Consider the following 19,301-nt stretch of genomic DNA (forward strand, 5'->3'; position numbering starts at 1 on the left):
TCTATTTGGACCTGATAGATATAAGGCACGTGTTGCGCACCTGTGCGTAGTCCCATATACATCTTTCTTTGTACAGCGCTTGTAAATTTACCAAGACTGGGCCAAATTTCTTATCATTTTGATGATTCCAGAACCTTGCAGTACACACCAATACTTATATGCTAGATGATCAACCTTTTCGGATCGATTCCATAATCTTTCTTTCACAATGCCATCGCATGACCAGAACTCTGCATTGGATGCCTTAGTGAAATTTCTATTTGAGTTGTGAAGTCAGTGAAAGTGAGAAATTCAAAGAATGGAGTATGTGATTTGACCATGGCATTTTCAAACAAATTAGTTAAATTGTGCATGCCACGTTTTTACACTTTTAATTTCTTCTTAGGATTATGTGAATAGTGAGGAGCACCACAGAGATGGAGTAGTATGACTACTCAAAAGTGTTCTTTGCTCAAACTGATAAGGGATACTACATAGACAGGAACATATTATTTCAGTTCAGATAGTTTTGGTTTTGGCAGTACTCCTGAGGCAAACAGCTATTCTGGCACAGATGCAATCGTTCTTTCAAAAAGTTGAGATAGAATAGTTGAGATGGCTACGTTCGTGGGATCACTTAGTCTTCGGTCTGTACCATATGGTCTTGGTAAATTGTTAGAGGGCTCCATGGTGACTGGGGTCGATAAGACACCAACGATACTGTTTACAGATGCATCTACAAAGACATCCTTTGAGTTTCCGTTGAGCATGGTGACAGGGATAGGGTTCTTATCTGGACTAGCGGTAATGGTAGAAAAGTCACCTGGAGCATCAGGAACAGGCAAGATGCCTTGGACGGTAGATGATATCTGCGGTTGGGACGTATGAAGCGAGCCTTCGGGAAGATTGAGATGGACGTAGTTGGTGCGATAGAGGTTGATCTTGTGTGCCTTGTTTGTATGGTACTTGAGAGCCACCTCGGAGCTGAAGCAGCGGTTGCACTTGAAGCACTTCAATGCCTGGCGATGCTGAACCAAGTGCATCCTCAAGAGATCCTTGCGTTTGAACTGCTTTCCGCAATCTGGACAGACACTGTCTTCATTCGGAGTGTGAATCCTCTGGTGCTTGGCGAGTGATTTACAGGAGAAGAAACAATTTCCGCACTGTGGGCATCCGAAGGGTTTTTCTTTGGAGTGTTTGGTTTGAAGGTGGGTTTTGTACGACTGACGGATACGGAAACTCTTGCCGCACTCTAAGCAGACATATGGTTTTTCTCCTGTGTGGAGCCGCTCGTGATCCTGTAAACTCGTAGACGAGGAGATCCTCTTGCCGCAGTACTGGCAGGTGTAGTCTTTCCGTCCTGCATGGACCTGCTGAATGTGTTGCTTGAGACTGGCGGGTCGGAGGAAGACTTTGCTGCAGATCTGACACTTCTGCTTGGGTTGATTGTGGCAAATCATGTGGGCTTTGAGCTGGCTAAACTTGTGCCTGACAGCCCCGCAGAGCTCGCATACAAATTTCCCTCGATCATCGACCCTCTCCGGGTGATAGGTTTCTATGTGGCGCTTCAGGGTTACCTCAGAGCAATGAAGGTTCCCACAAAACCTGCAATTGAGCTTGGACTGTCCTTTGTTCTTTGATGATCTTTCATGTTGACTCGCAGCATCATCCCCTGAGGCTGGGTCACAGTCTGTTTTATCAGTATGGCGTTGTCTGATATGCCTCAACAGATTTCCCCGAAACATGAAAGGTGCATCACAATGCTTGCATCTGAAGTCTTTAGTGTGACCACGCATGTGCATGAGAAGCATGTACGAGGAGAAGAAAGTCTGACCGCAAGTCTTGCAGGACAGAGGTCCTGTCTTGTGATGCGGGATGTGCTTCCCAAGTGCCTGTGTGCTTGAGAACACTCCACTGCAGACCTGACACACTATGACCTTGTGCTGGCTCATGTGATTCCGAAGATGCTTCTCCACCGCAAAACAGCTGTTGCACACTATGCACTGAAAGAACTGGACCAGGAGTCGCTTCCCTTGCTTGAATTCATAACCATCCGAGTCTGTGGTCTCTCTGACCTTCTCAACTGATCTTTCAATGTCTTCAATCTGAGCTGCACTTGGTCGAGACTCGTAGATCTTGCATTTGAAACATTTCTCTTCAACTAGTCCGCAGTGGACAGACATGTGCGCCCTCTGACCCTCTATGCTCTTGCTGATCTCGCTGCAGTACTCACAACTGAACTCTCCACCTTTACCCGAGCCTTTCCCATTCTGAAGATGCTTTGCCACTTTCGTTGGACCATTATCCTGGTTGGTCTTCCTCATCTCTTCATCGTCCTTAACATCATCCTCATCATAGTCCTCCTCAAGAGCAGACGAGATGTCTGATGAAGAAGGTTCTTCGCTTTCCACTTGACAGCGCTTCTTGGAAGAAAGGTGGGCCTTCCTCATGTGATCAATGCAATCTGAGAGAGAAGGAAACTTTTCCCGGCAGGAAAGGCAGTCATATGTCTTCGACATCTTAGCCTTGCTCTTTCTTGAAAGAGATTTCCTCTTCAAACAAGTCAACAAAGATTTCTTTTCTGCTGTCTTGCCATCTGTGAAAAAGGAGAGAATGGGGAAAAAAAGATCACACGGGTGTGATTAAAACAATTGAAGACATATGGAGAAGAGAATAACCGTTATGAGAGGTACAGTAAGATTTATTAACGTGTAAAGACATTCAAAAAGAGAAAAAGGTAGTTTTAGAATTGTTTGTGTTTTAGAATGGCCAAAAGATATCAATATGAAATTCTGCTTGTGAATATATATATTTGAAAAGATTTATCAGCTTAATTTTTCTTGCTGTAATTATCAAGTATGCTAAGAAAAAAAACAATTGTAAGTATTGATGGCACTTAAATTCTTTTTTCTTCACTAAATTTTAAGCTCTGGGGATTGTTTCACAAAGACTAAGATCGACTTTATGTTGGACTTAACTATGGCAGGATTTTCATGCCATTGGTTGCCCTCATCATTGGTCTCTCAACTATGATCTTTAGAAAACAAAATTTCCTTCAATAATGAACTATCAAAAAATGTAAAATTCTGTAGATTTATGACCATGATTTGTACGTCCCTCGAGAAACGAATGCCAGGAATGGTTTAGAGGAACTAGTAGTATGAAAGGCCTGTCATAGTTAAGTCCAACTAATAGTTGGCCTTAGTCTTTGTGAAACACTCCCCTGGTCGAATAATTGCATGGTGAAAGAAACAGCAAAGTGACTGGAAAAGGTTGATCATGTAGCACATACATTATTTATTGGTGTATACTGTCACTGTGAAGTTTTGGAATCATCAAAATGATAAGAATTTGGCCAAGTCTTGCTAAAATGCCACGCACTGTACACAAAAATGTAAATATGCGATTAGAAAAACATGTGGATTGAAAGTATGGTCCACGACCGTAACTGTTGATTGTCATGTTTCAAATATGAGTGCGTTTGAAGAGCCATCCGTTTTCAGGGGACTTTTTATTTTAATATAATAATCATCCTTACTAACATGAAAAGAATGAAAAAGCTCACAAATTATTTTTCACGTATCCCAGAACTCAATCACTCTTAAAGCCCCACTGTACTACTTATAGCTACTTGCGCCCTCTACATAGCAAACAATGCATGTTGGTCCCCCATGATCCTCTTTTTCTTATGATAATTGAGAGCCCAGTTGATGAAGTAGCCACCTGTCAGTGACCTCATGGGTGGTCTAATCCCTCCTGGAAAAACTAGTAGAAAAGTTCTTTAAGTAAAACTGTCGGGCCTTTTGTGTATCCCTTTAGAATATTAAGTCAAGGGAAACTGATTCTCTCTCTCCTACCTGAACTGTCACTGATGATTTTTTGAACGAGGATGTTGAGTTTCTCTGTCTCCTCATGGGCTTTCTGGAGATCAGCTAGTTTCTCTTTTAAGGTCCTTCTTTTCTTCTTTGTACCTGTACCTGCAAAACATTTGAAATGATAGAAAAAATGATAAATACATTATACATGTACATATGAACTCTCAATCTAAGAATTGAGGGTTCAAATCCAGTCGTTCAAAGTTTTCTTATGTTGCTCTTATCACTGCATTGCTTCTCAATACATTAAAAGAGGATTAATTGTTTTCAGAATTCATTGTTCTAATTTTGTAAGTGGGTGAATACACTCAAATATATAAAGGCAATTCATAATATTTGAAATGACTACTAATGTGGTTTATTAAAAAATTTCATGGTGCATCTACATTTGGTGGTTTAAGACTGAATTGATAATCATTTGATTTCTGATATTATTTCCATTTATTCTAAGTCATTGTCTTTTTACTAAACTCTGACTTTCAAAAATCACCTTCACATTCTTGGGATGTTTCTGGCAGCTCTCTACTGGTTATTTCCATCTCCTCCTCCGTCTTCTTGGCCTTTCTTTTCTGCTCTTTCTGTCTCCTCTTCGTCTCATCCTTTCTCTTCTCTTCCCTTTTCTGCTTCTTCCCCTGCTTCTCCTTTCCCTCCTCACTTTCTGTTAGAAAATCTTTGTCTACCTTTCTCTTTGCAGACCTTCTTGATCTTCGCAGGTGTGGTCTTTGATCAATTCCCACTGCTTGCTCTTTGGCAGTACCAGATACTTGAGCACTTCCTTTAAGCGTTCTCTTCTTGGCACTTGACGGCTTATTATCAGAGGGAGCAACTAGGGAAGATCTCTGTCTGCATCTAGACGATTTTGGTATTTTCTGGTCCTGCCAGTTCTTACTTTGCGCCTCTCCCCCAACACAATCTTCCCTATAAGAATCATCTGTTGCTTTAGAAGTTTCAGCAGACTCCTCTGTACTCCTGGGTTCAGGGCGCACATTCTTTGAAGAGGACTTAGCTTGATGTAGTAGCACAGGAAACATTTGTGATATCGTCTCACTGCACTGTGATTCTTCCCTATCTGTTTGAACAATGGCACCATCTTCTGGAGAGCTGGCAGTTCGACCTTGGGGAGAAGGGTCAAAGAATAACGGGGTGTCATCCTTCCGGACATCATCAGGGTCATGAGACAAACCGTCTATTTCTGCAACGATCAGTGCTCCTGTGTCTAAATGCACAGACTGTGTTTCTGCCACATCTCCATCCTTCTCATCTACAAGGATATTGGCACCTGCTGCAGCCCGAGCTATGATATCACTAGGGTTCAACTGTAATGCTGCTTGGATGGTCGCGGTAGAGTAACTCTGAGTTGTAAAGTCAGTTCCAGCGCTGTCAACCTTTGGTTCTGTGTCACGATGATTAGCATCCGTCTGGCGGTCGCTTTGAGAGTCGTCTGTTGGATGCGAGTGTGAAAGGGAGTCATCAGTATCTCTGCTCTCACTAGGGTTCAATTGTAATGCTGCTTGGATAGTCGCAGCAGAGTAACTCTGAGTTGTAAAGTCAGTTCCAGCGCTGTCAACCTTTGGTTCTGTGTCACAGTGATTAGCATCCGTCTGGCGGTCCGTTCGAGAGTCCTCTGTTGGATGCGAGTGTGAAAGGGAGTCATCAGCATCTCTGCTCTCCCCCGAGAGATCCCCAAGCACACTAGCAGCAGCGTCTGCAAACAAATTGATTCCATCTTCATCTCGCCTCTCGATATGGCCCGCATCATCCCTGTCCTCCTCCTCCTCCTCCTCAACCACCTCATCATCTTCCTCATCATCATCACTCTCTTCTGTTATACCATGGGCCTCCAGCATGTGCTTCTGTAGCTTCAATGCTTTACTGAATGCCCTCTTGCACATGACACACCCATACGGTTTCACCTTTCTTGCAGATTTCTTTTCATCCAGAGGAATACTGCATGATGACGATGACGATGCTGTCATGGTGATGGTAACAACCTCTGAAGATGGCTCCATTTTGAAAGACATGTGCTTTGATAGAAGCCTTAGAGTCTTGAACTAGTCATCCTGTATACCTGTAGATCAAAAGTAATAAAGAAAATCTTCTTCAAATAGATGTTCTTATTTACTTTTTTTCAATAGCATCACCAATACTTCCTAAATCTACTGTTATTATTGTAAACTGGAGTTCAAAGAGTTCAACATTTCTTAAATCTTGTATGATTCGTTAACCAATCACTGGACATTTAACGCTCTTTCTTAGTACTAAAAAAGTCAGCGACATACAAATAAAATACCCACGAATGAAGTCCACTGACTTTGAAGCGTTGAACCTGCGGCATTTAGTAAGGATTGTCAAAACAATAGTATCATAATCATTCAAATTTTGTGTGAGCTGAAAAGTATGCTATTCATATTGGCCACTTATATGTCAATGAATTTCAATCAAACACTGAGATGAAAGTAAATTATATTTTCCAAATTTAAAATTCCTAATGATCGACAATTATCAGTTTGAAAATTTACAAAAAAAATCTTTGACAATGTATTGTTCATTGTATATTTCTCTGGTACATATTTGAGATCTCCTGTTTTTCCCTATAAAAACTGCACGACTGTGAACTCACCTACATGTACATGTAGCTATGGTGTTTGCGTAGTTAAGACATTACGCAGATCTGTAATTTGATCAAAAAGTGCCCCTTACATTTAGGTACAAAGTCCATATTTTCATCATAAATAAGAAGTTTTTGAACCCCAAATTTAGAGAGAAGAATCCATTAATTATTATATTCAGATTGCATTTGCACTCTCAGTAGAACGAATATGTTACCGTAGTTCTGATATACCTGTAGACCAGACTAAACGGGAAATGTTTGTGTAAAATTGCAATTTTCTTTGGAAGCTTTGCACGCATGAACATTCTAACTGGTTTAAGATCTTACCATTTCAAATGCCATTTAACTTTATTTTAAGCATTACATCATGTACATTGTACATAGACTATATAGATTTTGTAAATCTAACTAGGTCTACTCAAAAGACACACTGCGAAGGCATGCAGAATTTATAGAATATCCCGAACATGAGAGATCAAAAACCAAAGTTGGGACAAATTTCTATCAAACATGAGAACTAAGGATTCACACCGGTAACAAAATAGATTTTGGTCTAGCAAATCACAATGAAGCAGCACTTATACCGGAAGAAGAAGAATACAGTTTCATTCAACACTTCTCGGCAGTAATGGCCAATGCACGCACGCACTCGCCCAGGCACCGCGGTAAGCTCTTCGAATAAATGCTAACACAAAGACCAGTACGTGGGGCCTGGGCTTCGGTACAAAAGCTAAATAAAAAATAAACTATGCTCCACTGTACCCATATGTACATGTCATCTCAAGATAAAATCCAACACTTGTATTAATTTATTACTTACCTTTGTTAATTCATCCATATCTTGCCACATTATTTATATTTCAGGAGCAAAAAGAAATCATAATTGTTCAGTATTTATTTGTTTCTGCTCCCAGTCCGTCCAGTTAGTCTTTGGTACAGACTTTTCTCAAGATAGATGCATATATAGGGCCCATTATTATGATTTAGAAAAAAACAAAGTGAAATCGATTCTTAGTTTCTCGTCCGGATTTTACGAAAATGAGGAGGAATATTTGATATTTTTTTTCCGTACATAGAAATACTAAATTAGGTCAATTTTGAATACAAAGTTTGTTGCGTAAATTGCAAAATATACACACATTTTACAAATATACTCAACTGTGCATATCTAGTACAGCAACAAAAGCAGAAATACAATCTCTATTCCTTTTATCATATCAAATTGACTATTGAATGTATTAAATAAACATTTGCCTATTTCACATCAACCTATAGGTCTAGTTGCATGTATTTTTAATTTTACATTTTTATTTGTAAATTCAAAATATATCAGTTTTGAGCTGTTACTTTGTTTATCAATAATCCTTGTCAATTCAGTTCAATTCAACGTTCTTATATGTGTCGATTCAGAGAAAAAGTATTAAATAGTAAAACATAAACAAAAGGAGGCAGTCCGAAAAAAAAAAGGGGGGGGGAGGTGGAGCTAGGCTGGGGGCGAGAATCTAGGAAATACTTAGAATGAGAAATGGGAGATTAAAAAGTAATTGATATGTTGATGAATTCATGTGCTTCTATAACAGTTCCAAACGCCTGTGTCGAATAATTTCACGGAGATCATTCTTTCCTATTAAAAACAAGGCCGGATGGGTGCAAACCATTAAAACAAACATTTTTTTTCTCGGCATAAGTCTATGATGGATTTTGGATCATGCAATGATTGCAATCACATACCCTATCAACAATCATGCCAATATTATATCTCCAAGTAGCGAGGCTGGTTTAAAATACGCCCTTTCTCTCGCCCCCCCCCCCCCCCCCCTCTCTCTCTCTCTCTCCCCCCCCCCCCCCCCCCCCTCCTTCTTTCTCAATTTATGTCTCTGTATCTCTTTCCCTCTTGGTCTCCCTCTCTCGATCTGTATTCCATTGAACACACGGAGAAAAAGCTCCCTAGAGTATGGGCTCTTGGACGCTTTGAATTTCCTTTTGCCCTTCTGCATGTCCGAACTTATTTTTAGGCACCTGAAAGTCGTTTCAAGCTAGATTGCAATCTCAACTTCTCTACAGAATTTGGTCAATGCCAACACCGCAAGTTGTCCATCCCCGTTTGGTAGAGTTTCGATTTTAGTCACTGGAAGAAAGAAAAAAAAATAGGAAAACGAATCGAGGTAGCCAGGTAGGCCTACTTTGGCAAAAAGGGCAAATGGTAGTCTTCCAGTGAAAATTGTTTTCATCTTCTTCTTCTACAAAACGAATTTCCGTTGTTTAAGTAAACCAAGCTGCGGTGTGATTACTGGATTGATAAAAAGTACAGAAATTGCTGTAAGCGAAAAGTATATTAGGCATACAGGTGTACTTGTTTTGATTGTAATTTTTGATTTTGATTTTATTTGATTTTGATTATATTCCTGCATTTTTCCAAATGCAATAACTGAATAACAATGATGTAAACGTAAGGTGTAATACAAATATGCAAACAATCACAACTTCATGTCCAAAAGGATTTACATATACTTTGTGAGATGAACTTGATATTTTTCTAATATAGTATTATGAGTTTAAACTAATATCCTAAATATCTGTGGAAAAGTGCAGGTCTGCAGGAAACCAAATTCATGTACAATTAAGAAAACTTCTAGTAGAATATCACAGGCAAGCAGAATATGATGTGTTGCCACCTAAAGCGGTGATTGGTCTTTGATCAATCACCGCTTCCTTTAGCAAGGGTGGTACTGGTCACCCCCACCCCCTCCCATGGGGCCCGGCACGGTCCTTCTATCCTTCCCCCTCTTTCTCTCTTTGTATCTCTTTCTCTCTTTTTATCTCTATCTCTCTCTCTCTCTCTCTCTCTCTCTCTCTTTCTTTGGCGTTGACCTACATTTCTTTCCCTTTCTTGTCGTATAATTATGTTGATGCTTTACTCCTTTATGGTACTCACTTCAGCACCACAGCTCCTACCCACCCCCCCCCCCCAACCCCCGTGGATCCCGATGGCGGAAACACCTGCTCCCGACTGCCTTTAACTGGGAGGACATAAATTGAAAAAGATGCATTTGATTTTTGCTTTCTTTTCGATTCTTCACTGCTGCTCTCACTATCGTCGCTAGATTTCCTAGGGATTATTTAGGTTTAATTTGATCTATTTTGGAAGGAGGCGGGGAAGAGGATTATCCCTAAAAAATTAATCATTGGTAAAAAAAAAAATATATCTTCCTATTCCCTTTCTGACTATCATGGTTTCCACCCCTCCCCTCACCTTTTCCAGCTTCTCTCTCCCCCCCCCCCCCCCCCTCTCTCTCTCTCTCTCTCTCTCTCTCTCTCTCCTTTATCTCCGAACGTTGGGCGGTAAATTGTAAACACCTACTAAATATCATTTGGAACATTACAGACTACCTCTCAGAACGTTTACCCCCCCCCTTGCAAGTTTGCAAGAATACAGTAATTTCAATCACTTTCAGTGTTATTATCCAATTCAACCACTCCTATGTTTCTTCGTCATTAACAAAAACGTAACCATTCCCTTTAAATACAATGCGTCTTTCTTCTAAAAAAAAAAAATCGATTTATCCTATCACTTAAGCACGAAATTTGTGTTCGTGGTAGTTGTGAACTTGTGGTATTATTCATAATTCATGTATTTGATGCGGAACTCTTTTAGGGTTATGAATCGGAGTTGTAAACGTTGTTGGTCTTTCTTTAATGTAGCGAACAGGCCCATAACCTAGACAGAAATCGATTTCTCCTATATCTGGATACGAATTATGCCAGCTACGCGCGGCACAACAGACAGATTTTTGTCGAGCTCGATCCATCGGCGCTAGGCTATGGATTTGTAGGAAAGGGAATAATGTCAACGACACACAGCTTGATGTATTTGTAATCTCACTCGGTTCCTGGTTGAAGTCGGAAGCGGGAGGATTTGTGAAAACCGCTTGGTGGATATATTCACAATGGAACGTGTCAAAAGGGAATTTCGGCTCAGAAACTTCGGGTTCTGCGACACATCGCCGGAGGAGTTTTACCGATTTCAGGTGGGCAGAAACTTTGTGTATTTTGTTATAATCATGATTCGACGTCTTCATGTTTCTACATGGTAATTAAGGTTACAATAACGATGCAGGGAGTTGAGCAAATTATTTTGTTATTTATTTATTTATTTTATTTATTCAAGTTTTATTTAAAATAGAGGGTAGGTACATTCAGTTTAACAAAACTGCTTTCCAAGTTTTTTCAATCATTATACAATGTACGTCCATTATTGTGTATGTAGAGTTATTCTAATATTAAAGACTTAAAAGTGTGTAATATAGTGTCGGAAAGATAGGTGAGGGGTGGTAAAGGAGTAATTCACACAGACAGACAGACGGACGGACAAGAAATAAGCATAATCGTATGAGACGGTTCCCCACCGTTCCCTCTCCTTGAATGTTGATCGCTTCTCCATATTCCACTTCATTCAGGCAGCGTGGCATATAACTTGGAATTATCACCAGAAAGTATATGGGTCACAAAAGTCACGACACTCGGTTACTTCGCTCAATCGCTAAGTTTAAGAAAATGGAAAGATGCCCTAATTGATATGTCACCCCCTTCGAAGTTGTTGTTGTTGTAGTTGTTGTGTTTGTGTCGTTGTTATCTTTTTTCATTGCTGTTAGTGGTAGTAGTAGGATTATTCATAATTTATGTATTTGATGCGGAACTCTTATAGGGCTGTGAATCGGAGTTGTTTAGGTTTTTTTAAATTCCTATTGACAATTTACATTTGCCACTCTCCACCTAGGTAGGCCTACCCGGTAGGAAGAATTTAAAGCCCTACTGTCCTTCTTGTAGCTACTTGCTCCCTCTATATAGAAAACTTCCCCAATCGGTGCCTGAAGTGGTCCCCATGATCCTCTTTTTCTTATGTTAGTTGAGTGCTGAGTTGATGAGATAGCCACCTGTCAGTAACCTCGCTGTGTGGCCTAATCCCTTCTGGCCGAGTAGTATTGACTGTCTTTAAGTGAATGATTCAGCGACTTTATGTATTGTCATTATTATTCTCATTAATATAGGTAGTAGGGGTAGTAGTAGTAGTAGAAGTAGTAGCAATAGAAGTAGTAGTAACAATAGTAGTAGTAGCAGTAGTAGTAGTAGTAGAAGTAGAAGTAGACGTAGTAGTAGTGGTGATGGTGGTGGTGCCGGTTGTGGTAGTAGTTGTTGTAGTAGTAGTAGTAGTAGTAGCAGTAGTAGTAGTAGTAGTAGTAGTAGTAGTAGTAGTATAGTAGTAGTAGAGGTAGGAGTAGACGGTAGTTGTTGTTGTTGTTGTTTTTGTTGTTTTTGTTGTTGTTGTTCTTAGAAGAAGTAGAAGTAAAAGTAGACGTAGTAGTAGTGGTGATGGTGGTGGTGCCGGTGGTAGTAGTAGTAGTAGTAGAAGTAGTAGTAGTAGTAGTAGTAGTAGTAGTAGTAGTAGTAGTAGTAGTAGTAGTAGTGGTAGTAGTAGTAGAAGTATTGTCATCATCATCACCATCATCATCAATGTCGAGGCATCACCCAAGCTAACCTCCTGAACTGGACTTTGTCGCACTTGATTTAATGCACTTTGATACTTGCAATTTGAAGGGGTGAGAGGGGGGAGGGGTGGACGTGTTGAGTGATTGTTTCGACGTCACAATACGACCTCTTCGTGACCCGGTCTGTTGATTGTTGCTATGGAACATGATGAAGCTGTTTTCAAAACACATCCATCAGCTCCTCGTGATAATACTTCATGCGTGTGTGGACCTACGATTAAGTGATTATATACGGGTAGTGAGTACAAGAGGTCTTTAATCTGACGATCTAATGTCGAGTACAACAAGCCAATGTATAATTATTACCAGCAATAAATCTTAAGTACCTCATTTCTATATCAGAAAGAGGTTGAAGTTGAAACTTTCTTTCAAGTGTTGAAATTAAAGAACGCTATGTCACTTCTGTCTATATTCTAGGCGCAGACGAAACCCTAAAGGAATATGATCCCTCGAATGTTACCAAAATCTGTGGTCCATTAATTTTATTCGAACCCAAGACTTTTCAATTTCAAGTCAATTGCTTAAACCACTCGACTACGACGCCTTTACCTCTACAATGTACAACTCTGCTCTACAAAGTAGATCCATTTTATACAGTTTGAAATGAGAAGGGTCCATACAATATGCAAAGGATGATTTTTTTTTTCTCCATCCATGCAGCCTTTATAATTGTATTGAGAATTGCTGGCCCGTAAAACAATAACTGAACATCTGATCGAAAGTAGACCATTAATTACAGTCAGTTGTTAATAGTAGGTATTTAGCGTTTACTAGTCGCACTTGAAGACATCTTATGAATATTGGGATTGACGTAGCACGTCTGAACCTTAAGCAACTGAATTGAATTCTAATGTGAATTTGAATTTAATTGTATTCTATGATATTGTTAGTCTGCTTTTCTTTTCTTCGAGGATTTTGTTGTAGTTGAACAGTTTAAGATTGTAAACGGGATTATTTTCAGCTTTGTTTTATATGTGGTAGTACGTTAGTTTTTGCCTTTTCTGTTTGTTTTCTTTTGATTTTAGTTATCCTTTGTTTGAAGAAGAAGACAAATCGAGAATAATTTCATTTGTTTGGATTACTGTCAATAAATTGTTGAATTTTAATATGTCCTGTCGTATTCTCGAATCTTGTAAATAACCGTTTTTTTAAGTTATGAGGGAGGGGTGGTGGCAAAAGGTAGAATAGGTGCACTACGTGGGCGCAATATGAGTAGGGGCGCCCCTATACCGAGTGGCGGGGGCCCTGTGTCGGATCTATTTCGCCAAACAGTTGATTTATGTAGCTGAACATTTTCAAACAAGGGGAAACAGACCGATACAATTGAAAGGTCATCAGATTGAACAACATGCGAATGATTTTTCGTCAGATGTTCACGTTTTACCAAACAAGGAATTTGTAGAAGTTCGATTTGGATCTTCTGTCCAGCATTCAATTTGATGTTCTCATAATTGAATCAAAAGTGAAACGAACGAACGCTTTTCGACACCATTATCATTTACGTGCAGAGAGAAATCGAATTATATCCTTTTGGGGTTGTTATTTCAGGTGGCTATTTTCAGTTTCTTCCTCCTTTATAGAAGGTAAAATGACTACTCATGCAGAGCCTATTATATATCTTGATAGTGAAAGTGTGGAACTATATAACTCAGCTAGCGTGACGTATCTTGTCATTTCACTTCCGGTTAACCATGTTAACTCTGGTATTACTTCCGGTAATTGTCATACCTAGACCTGCACCCAAATCAAGACATCCAATGACACATGGTTTCACCCGGATGTGAGAGGATGCTCGGGTCAAAGGTCACTAGCATATAGAACACACCTGTACAAGAAAAGAAAATAAGTTTCTGTAACAAGTTCATAATTGTCTCATTCACTTTCAAAAATTCATAGTCTTTGACGAGTCCACATAATATTACGCTCAAAATTATTCTAGGGGGGGGGGGCGGCTGAGGTCGATTGCCCTTTCAGTTTCTAAGTTGATACCTTGATTATAATACGGAATACTCATCAAGCACAGAAACTATATAATATATTCTACTTTGTTGTGATTTGATAACAATAATATAAATTATTCATGAAGCGCAGAAACTATATAATATATTCTACTTTCATTGCTACAATATGATTATAATGATTATATGAATCATTCATGAAGCGCAGAAACGATATAATATTTTCTACTTTGCTTCGAATTGATAACTGTAATGATAATATGAACCATTCATGCAGCACAGAAACTGTATAATATATTCTACTTTGCTGTGATTTGATAATAATAATATGAATTATTCATGAAGCGCAGAAACTATATAACATATTCTACTTTGCAGCGGTATTATTAAAATAAAGATAATATGAATCATTCTTGAAGCGCAGAAACTATAAATGTTTTTCTACTTTGCTGCGATTTGATAAAAAAAAATGTGAATTATTCATGAAGCGCAAAAACTATATATAAATATATATTCTCCTTTGCTGCGAAAGCTCCTGTATTCACGCCGACAAGGTTTGTTTTAGTTTAGATTTAAGAATAAATGCATGTGATCTCTCACGCATCTCCAATGAAAACTGAAACAAATATATCTCAGTTAATCATTTTCCTATTTTATATAAGGAAGCAAAACAGCACAGAAATCGCAATGAGGTCACAAAATTTAAAGTGTTTTTCTTTTCTTTTTAATCTTCTCCAATTTCCCATCCGATTCCGTCTATGTCACGTTTTAATTAACTTTTTCATTAACATGTATGTCCATATCGCTTAAATCGCTTCAGGGATATTAGCCTTATAATGGAAATGAAACAAAATCTTTTTGAATGGCAGATCATTTAGAACAGGAAGAAATACAACCTTTTCCTGACAAAAGGGAAAATAGAATTCGGTTGAATGAAGGTCGAGTGAGTATAGGGTTGCCTGTTTCAATTTTATTTCCGATAGATCAACAAGAAAGTAAAAAGGTAAAAAGGTTCTGAAAAGGTAGGGCTAACACAATCTTTACGTCACGTTTTAGTATATAATAGCAGACCGTGTTATGATATTGTATCTGGTTGAATCGCTCTTGTTTAGTAGGTTTTAGCTCTGAAAGTTTGTTATCTTTTGGATGGTGTCACAATTATCAAATTAAACATGTACAGCACTGAGATGGCAACAAAACAGAAGCAATCACTGTATCATTTTATACTTCTTCTTCTTCTTCTTTTCTTCTTCTTCTTCGTCTTCTTCTTCTTCTTCTTCTTCTTTTGTCTTTTTCTTCTTCTTTTTCTTCTTCTTCTTCTTCTTCTTCTTCTTCTTCTTCTTCTTCTTCTTCTTCTTTTCCCCTTTTTTTCTTCTTCTTCTACTTCTTTTTCTTTTCCTTCTGTAGAAGTACAGGCCACCTGCATATATTGCAATAGGTGTATCTTCGTACTTAACGCCTATACACTCGGTGTGTCTATAGACAAATAAGGGTATCTATTTCTTGAACGCCTGAAGGGCACTAAGAATGTTTTTAATAAATTACAATTTAATAATAATATCTGTGATATACGCGAAATCATAACTTTATTTTTGTCAATGTTTTCATTATGTTTAGTTTTACTGGCCTAGGCAGCCGACTAGCTACGTCGTGTACCGAGTGATCATCGCTTTCTACCAAGTCTTATGGAATGCTCTGGTGATCATTTACTGGGACGACACCCGATTCTACCGACCTGTCGACACGACTGCCAAATGGCCGATCTATCTCTCAAATTGGTCTTTCTTCTTCCTCACCCTTTATTTCGTCACAGCAGCCGCTTCAGCTGTGACGTATCACCTCAGCAAGAGCAAGAGTAAAGGTATGGTGGTACAGTGGTTCATCAATTTAATCCTCAGTTCAAGGACTGAGGGTTCGAATCTAAGCACGGCACTTAAAGGTATATGTCCCATTTGCAGGCCAACACAATGAAAAGGTTAAATTCCAACGGCATTTGAAAGATAATACTAATTTAGAACTCCCTCCAAACAAAAGGGCTCGAAAACGTCTTCTTTGAGGGAAAATACCGACCACCAGTTGTCGAATCGAATTTAGCGAGCGCGCTCGTTTAATTAAATAGTCTGATTTTCAGACCCTAGAACCGAATGGTCGTACAGTTTATGCTGCGCAAAGATTCAATCAGTTTGATATGGGCCATTACAAGAAGTGGGTTATTGATGTAGACAAATGCTCATGTACCCTTTACAGCTCATGTTATGTATGTTATTACCGAAGAAAAAAGAGGTTAGTCAGTCACTCAATAGTGTCTGACAGTGAAGTTTAGAAAGTAAACGGTTTCTTAGCATAATTTGAATACAAGGACACTGCTAACGTTCAAATTTCACAGATATAGGACATACGTGACATATTCATATTTCCTGCAAAGTTTTACAGAATTTAATGTCGGCTGCAAAAGGGATACACTATACACTATATACAAGCAAGAGTAAATAATGTTTGCTAGAATATATTGTATAGTTGTTCCAGGTGTTGGAATCAATGGTTATTCATACACTTGAAATTCAGTCCAAGGGGTGAGGTTTCGAATCCAAGCCTGGCAATTATCAATTAACAAAAGCAAGGATAATTAATGTATGGTGGTACAAAGTATATATAGTTAATTGTTCATTCATTTGAAATTCAGTTCAAGTGCGGAGGTTTCGAATCCAAACCCGGTACTTAAAGGGACAGTTGGGTTCTTGCTTGAGAACGCAAGTTCCTTTAAAGTGCATGGTTATTGCTCTTTTTCAAATTTATGACATTTTCCAGTGCACTTTTAGGACATTAAATTGCTGTGAAGGCAATTTTAGACCCTGAAATGTGTGAAATTTAGATTGTGGTTTAGTGGTAGTTATTTTATTTGACTGCTAAGAAAGCATAAAATGCTTAAGGGTTAAAGCTTGTTTATTCCCCATTCCCTTTTCCCCCTTTTCTGTACAGTGTCTTCCACGTCTCCCGAATCAACTCGGATCGGATCCATCAAAACAACCTCACCGATTCTACCCGCGTCCGGGGACCCGACAGAGCCCGACCTCTCCTTCGTCACCCGACCGTTACCATGGTACTTCAAGCTCACCTGGTTCCTCCAGAGCATCGCGTCATCCGCGGTCCTCTTCGTTGCCATGGGTTACTGGTTCTTCGAGTACAACCCCGAGCTGGAGAAACTCCACGTGTTCACCCTCCACGTGCACGCCGTCGGGACGGTGCTCGCGCTGGTTGATTTCACGGTCGTCGCGCACCCATTCCGCGTGTTGCACTTTGTCTACCCGGTGCTCTATTTCACTGTGTACATCATCTTCACGGTGATCTACTACTACGCGGGGGGTATCAACCCGTACGGGGGAAAAGAGATGTACGAGGGTCTAATCGACTGGGAGGACGGCGTCAAGGATAGCGTGGCAATGACCATGGTGTTTATCTTTGTGTTAGGTCCGGTGTTGCACGCGATGTATTTTGGACTGTATCTCCTGCGGCGTTTGGTGGCTGGCGAGATTTCGGTGTCGTGTCGACGGCGTCGAGGAGGTCGCGCAGGTGCCGGAGAGAAGAGCAGGGGTGAGGGGGAGGATGCGGAAAAGGAGGAAGATCGCAAGAGACTGGACGAGAATATTGAAAATTGCAACACAGAATGTTAAATTACTCGTATGTGTCGATAATCATAATTATCACAAATGTCTTGCAGTAAATTCGACAAATGGTTGTTACATACATTTCTTTAAAGCCGCACTACTTATAGCTACTTGCGCCCTCGATATAGCAAACAATGCCTAATCGGTGACCGTTGGTCTCCAAAGGTCCCCTTTTCTTATGTTAATTGAGAGCTGATTTTGATGAGATAACCACCCGTCAGTGACCATGCATGGAGGTCTAATTCCTCCTGGCCAAACTAGTGCGGTGAGGCTTTAAGAGAAGAATTTTTTTCACTGTACAGAAGAAACCATTGAAATGACCAATCATCCCAACATCTAAATATCCCGGTCACATCCGAGGGACCGGCATCACGCAGATCTGAAACCGAAGAAGAAGTTTTCATCTTCCACAGTGGCTAATAATTATTGGTTAGTGTGAAGCCGTTCTGGAGTCGCGATGAGGCGGTATAACTAAGACGTTAGCGAGTAGACACAGAATTGATCAAATCGATAATAGTTCCTGTATTATATGGAAACCGTTGTGCTTGTTTCTAACAAGATTGCGACTACTTTCGAAAAACCGTGTCATGGAAATTTCACTGCCTTGCTGTATTTGATTATCAAGGCTATCGAAAGGGGCTATTGAACTTGTCCTTAGGTTGATTTTCGAAAGCCTTAAAGGTACTATGTCCCATTTGCAGGCCAAATAAATGAAAAATTTAAATTCCAACTGCATTTGAAAGATAATACTAATTTAGAACTTCCTTTAAAAAAGGTGGGGCTTGAAAATGTCTTCAAGTGGGAAAATAACGACTATTAGTTGTCAAATCGACTTTTGGGCTATAGAGCCAAAAAGTAATAGTCTTGATTTTCAGACAATTGTACCGAATGGTCATACGTTTTATGCTGCACAAAGATTCGATCAGTTTAATCTTGGCCATCACAAGAAGTGGGTTATTGATGTAGACAAATGCTCATGTACCCTTTACAACTCTCTTCATGTATGTTATTACCAAAGAAGAAAAAAGCCAGTCAGTCACTCAGTAGTGTCTGACAGTGAGGTCTAGCAAGTAAACGGGTTTCCTTGCATAATTTGAATATGAGGACACTGCTAACGTTTAAATTTCACATACATGACATATTCATAATTCCTGCAAAGTTCTACAGAATTTGAGGTTGGCTGCAAAAGGCAAATAGTACATTTAAGGACCGTGTTTACTACTCTGTTTTTCTTTCTGTACTTATTAAACTAACGTTCTTGTGATGTAATTTTGTCTACACATATATGTCCTTGTTTATAACCCTCTGAGTTCTGTTCTCGTTCCCTTATTCCCTCTTGTCCTCTCTATCTCTCTCCCCCTCTCCCTTTCTCTTAGGTTACCCCTCCCCCGCTTTCTCGATCTCTTATTATGTAAACCTGTTCTCGTTTCCTTATTCCCTCTTGTTCTCTCTCTCTCTCTCTCTCTCTCTCTCTCTCTCTCTCTCTCCCTCTCTCCCTATGTCTTAGGTTACCCCTCCCCCGCTCTCTCGATCTCTTATTATGTAAACCTGTTCTCGTTTCCTTATTCCCTCTTGTTCTCTCTCTCTCTCTCTCTTTCTCCCTCTCTCCCTATGTCTTAGGTTACCCCTCCCCCGCTCTCTCGATCTCTTATTATGTAACCTGTTCT

The 19,301-nt window shown here is 39.6% G+C and overlaps 2 protein-coding genes across 2 annotated transcripts; one reads left to right on the top strand and one right to left on the bottom strand.

Moving 5' to 3' along the window:
• Window positions 1–358: 358 nt before the first annotated feature.
• On the bottom strand, window positions 359–7,408 carry LOC100892642. The gene is made up of 4 exons (XM_003728807.3): window positions 7,286–7,408; window positions 4,345–5,922; window positions 3,837–3,956; window positions 359–2,575 (listed from the first exon to the last, which is right to left on the bottom strand). Exons 2-4 carry the CDS (start codon window positions 5,873–5,875, stop codon window positions 540–542), a joined length of 3,687 nt encoding a protein of 1,228 aa, XP_003728855.2. The 5' UTR covers window positions 5,876–5,922; window positions 7,286–7,408; the 3' UTR covers window positions 359–539.
• Window positions 7,409–10,251: 2,843 nt separating this feature from the next.
• On the top strand, window positions 10,252–17,727 carry LOC763421 (protein rolling stone). Its single transcript, XM_001199384.4, has 3 exons — window positions 10,252–10,493; window positions 15,587–15,830; window positions 16,949–17,727. Exons 1-3 carry the CDS (start codon window positions 10,413–10,415, stop codon window positions 17,638–17,640), a joined length of 1,017 nt encoding a protein of 338 aa, XP_001199384.2. The 5' UTR covers window positions 10,252–10,412; the 3' UTR covers window positions 17,641–17,727.
• The last annotated feature ends 1,574 nt before the right edge of the window (window positions 17,728–19,301 follow it).

This window comes from Strongylocentrotus purpuratus, unplaced genomic scaffold (assembly GCF_000002235.5).
Source record: "Strongylocentrotus purpuratus isolate Spur 01 unplaced genomic scaffold, Spur_5.0 spur5_scaffold_1, whole genome shotgun sequence".
In the NCBI taxonomy this organism is placed as follows: Eukaryota; Metazoa; Echinodermata; class Echinoidea; order Camarodonta; family Strongylocentrotidae; genus Strongylocentrotus; species Strongylocentrotus purpuratus.

Coding starts and splice junctions, on each gene's coding strand:
- LOC763421 (XM_001199384.4), top strand. CDS start 10,413: ATGGAACGTGTCAAAAGGGAATTTCGGCTCAGAAACTTCGGGTTCTGC. Junction 10,494..15,586: donor AGGAGTTTTACCGATTTCAG/GTGGGCAGAAAC, acceptor CATTATGTTTAG/TTTTACTGGCCTAGGCAGCC. Junction 15,831..16,948: donor CAGCAAGAGCAAGAGTAAAG/GTATGGTGGTAC, acceptor TTTTCTGTACAG/TGTCTTCCACGTCTCCCGAA.
- LOC100892642 (XM_003728807.3), bottom strand. CDS start 5,875: ATGTCTTTCAAAATGGAGCCATCTTCAGAGGTTGTTACCATCACCATG. Junction 3,957..4,344: donor AACATCCCAAGAATGTGAAG/GTGATTTTTGAA, acceptor AATGTTTTGCAG/GTACAGGTACAAAGAAGAAA. Junction 2,576..3,836: donor AATCATCAGTGACAGTTCAG/GTAGGAGAGAGA, acceptor CCTTTTTCACAG/ATGGCAAGACAGCAGAAAAG.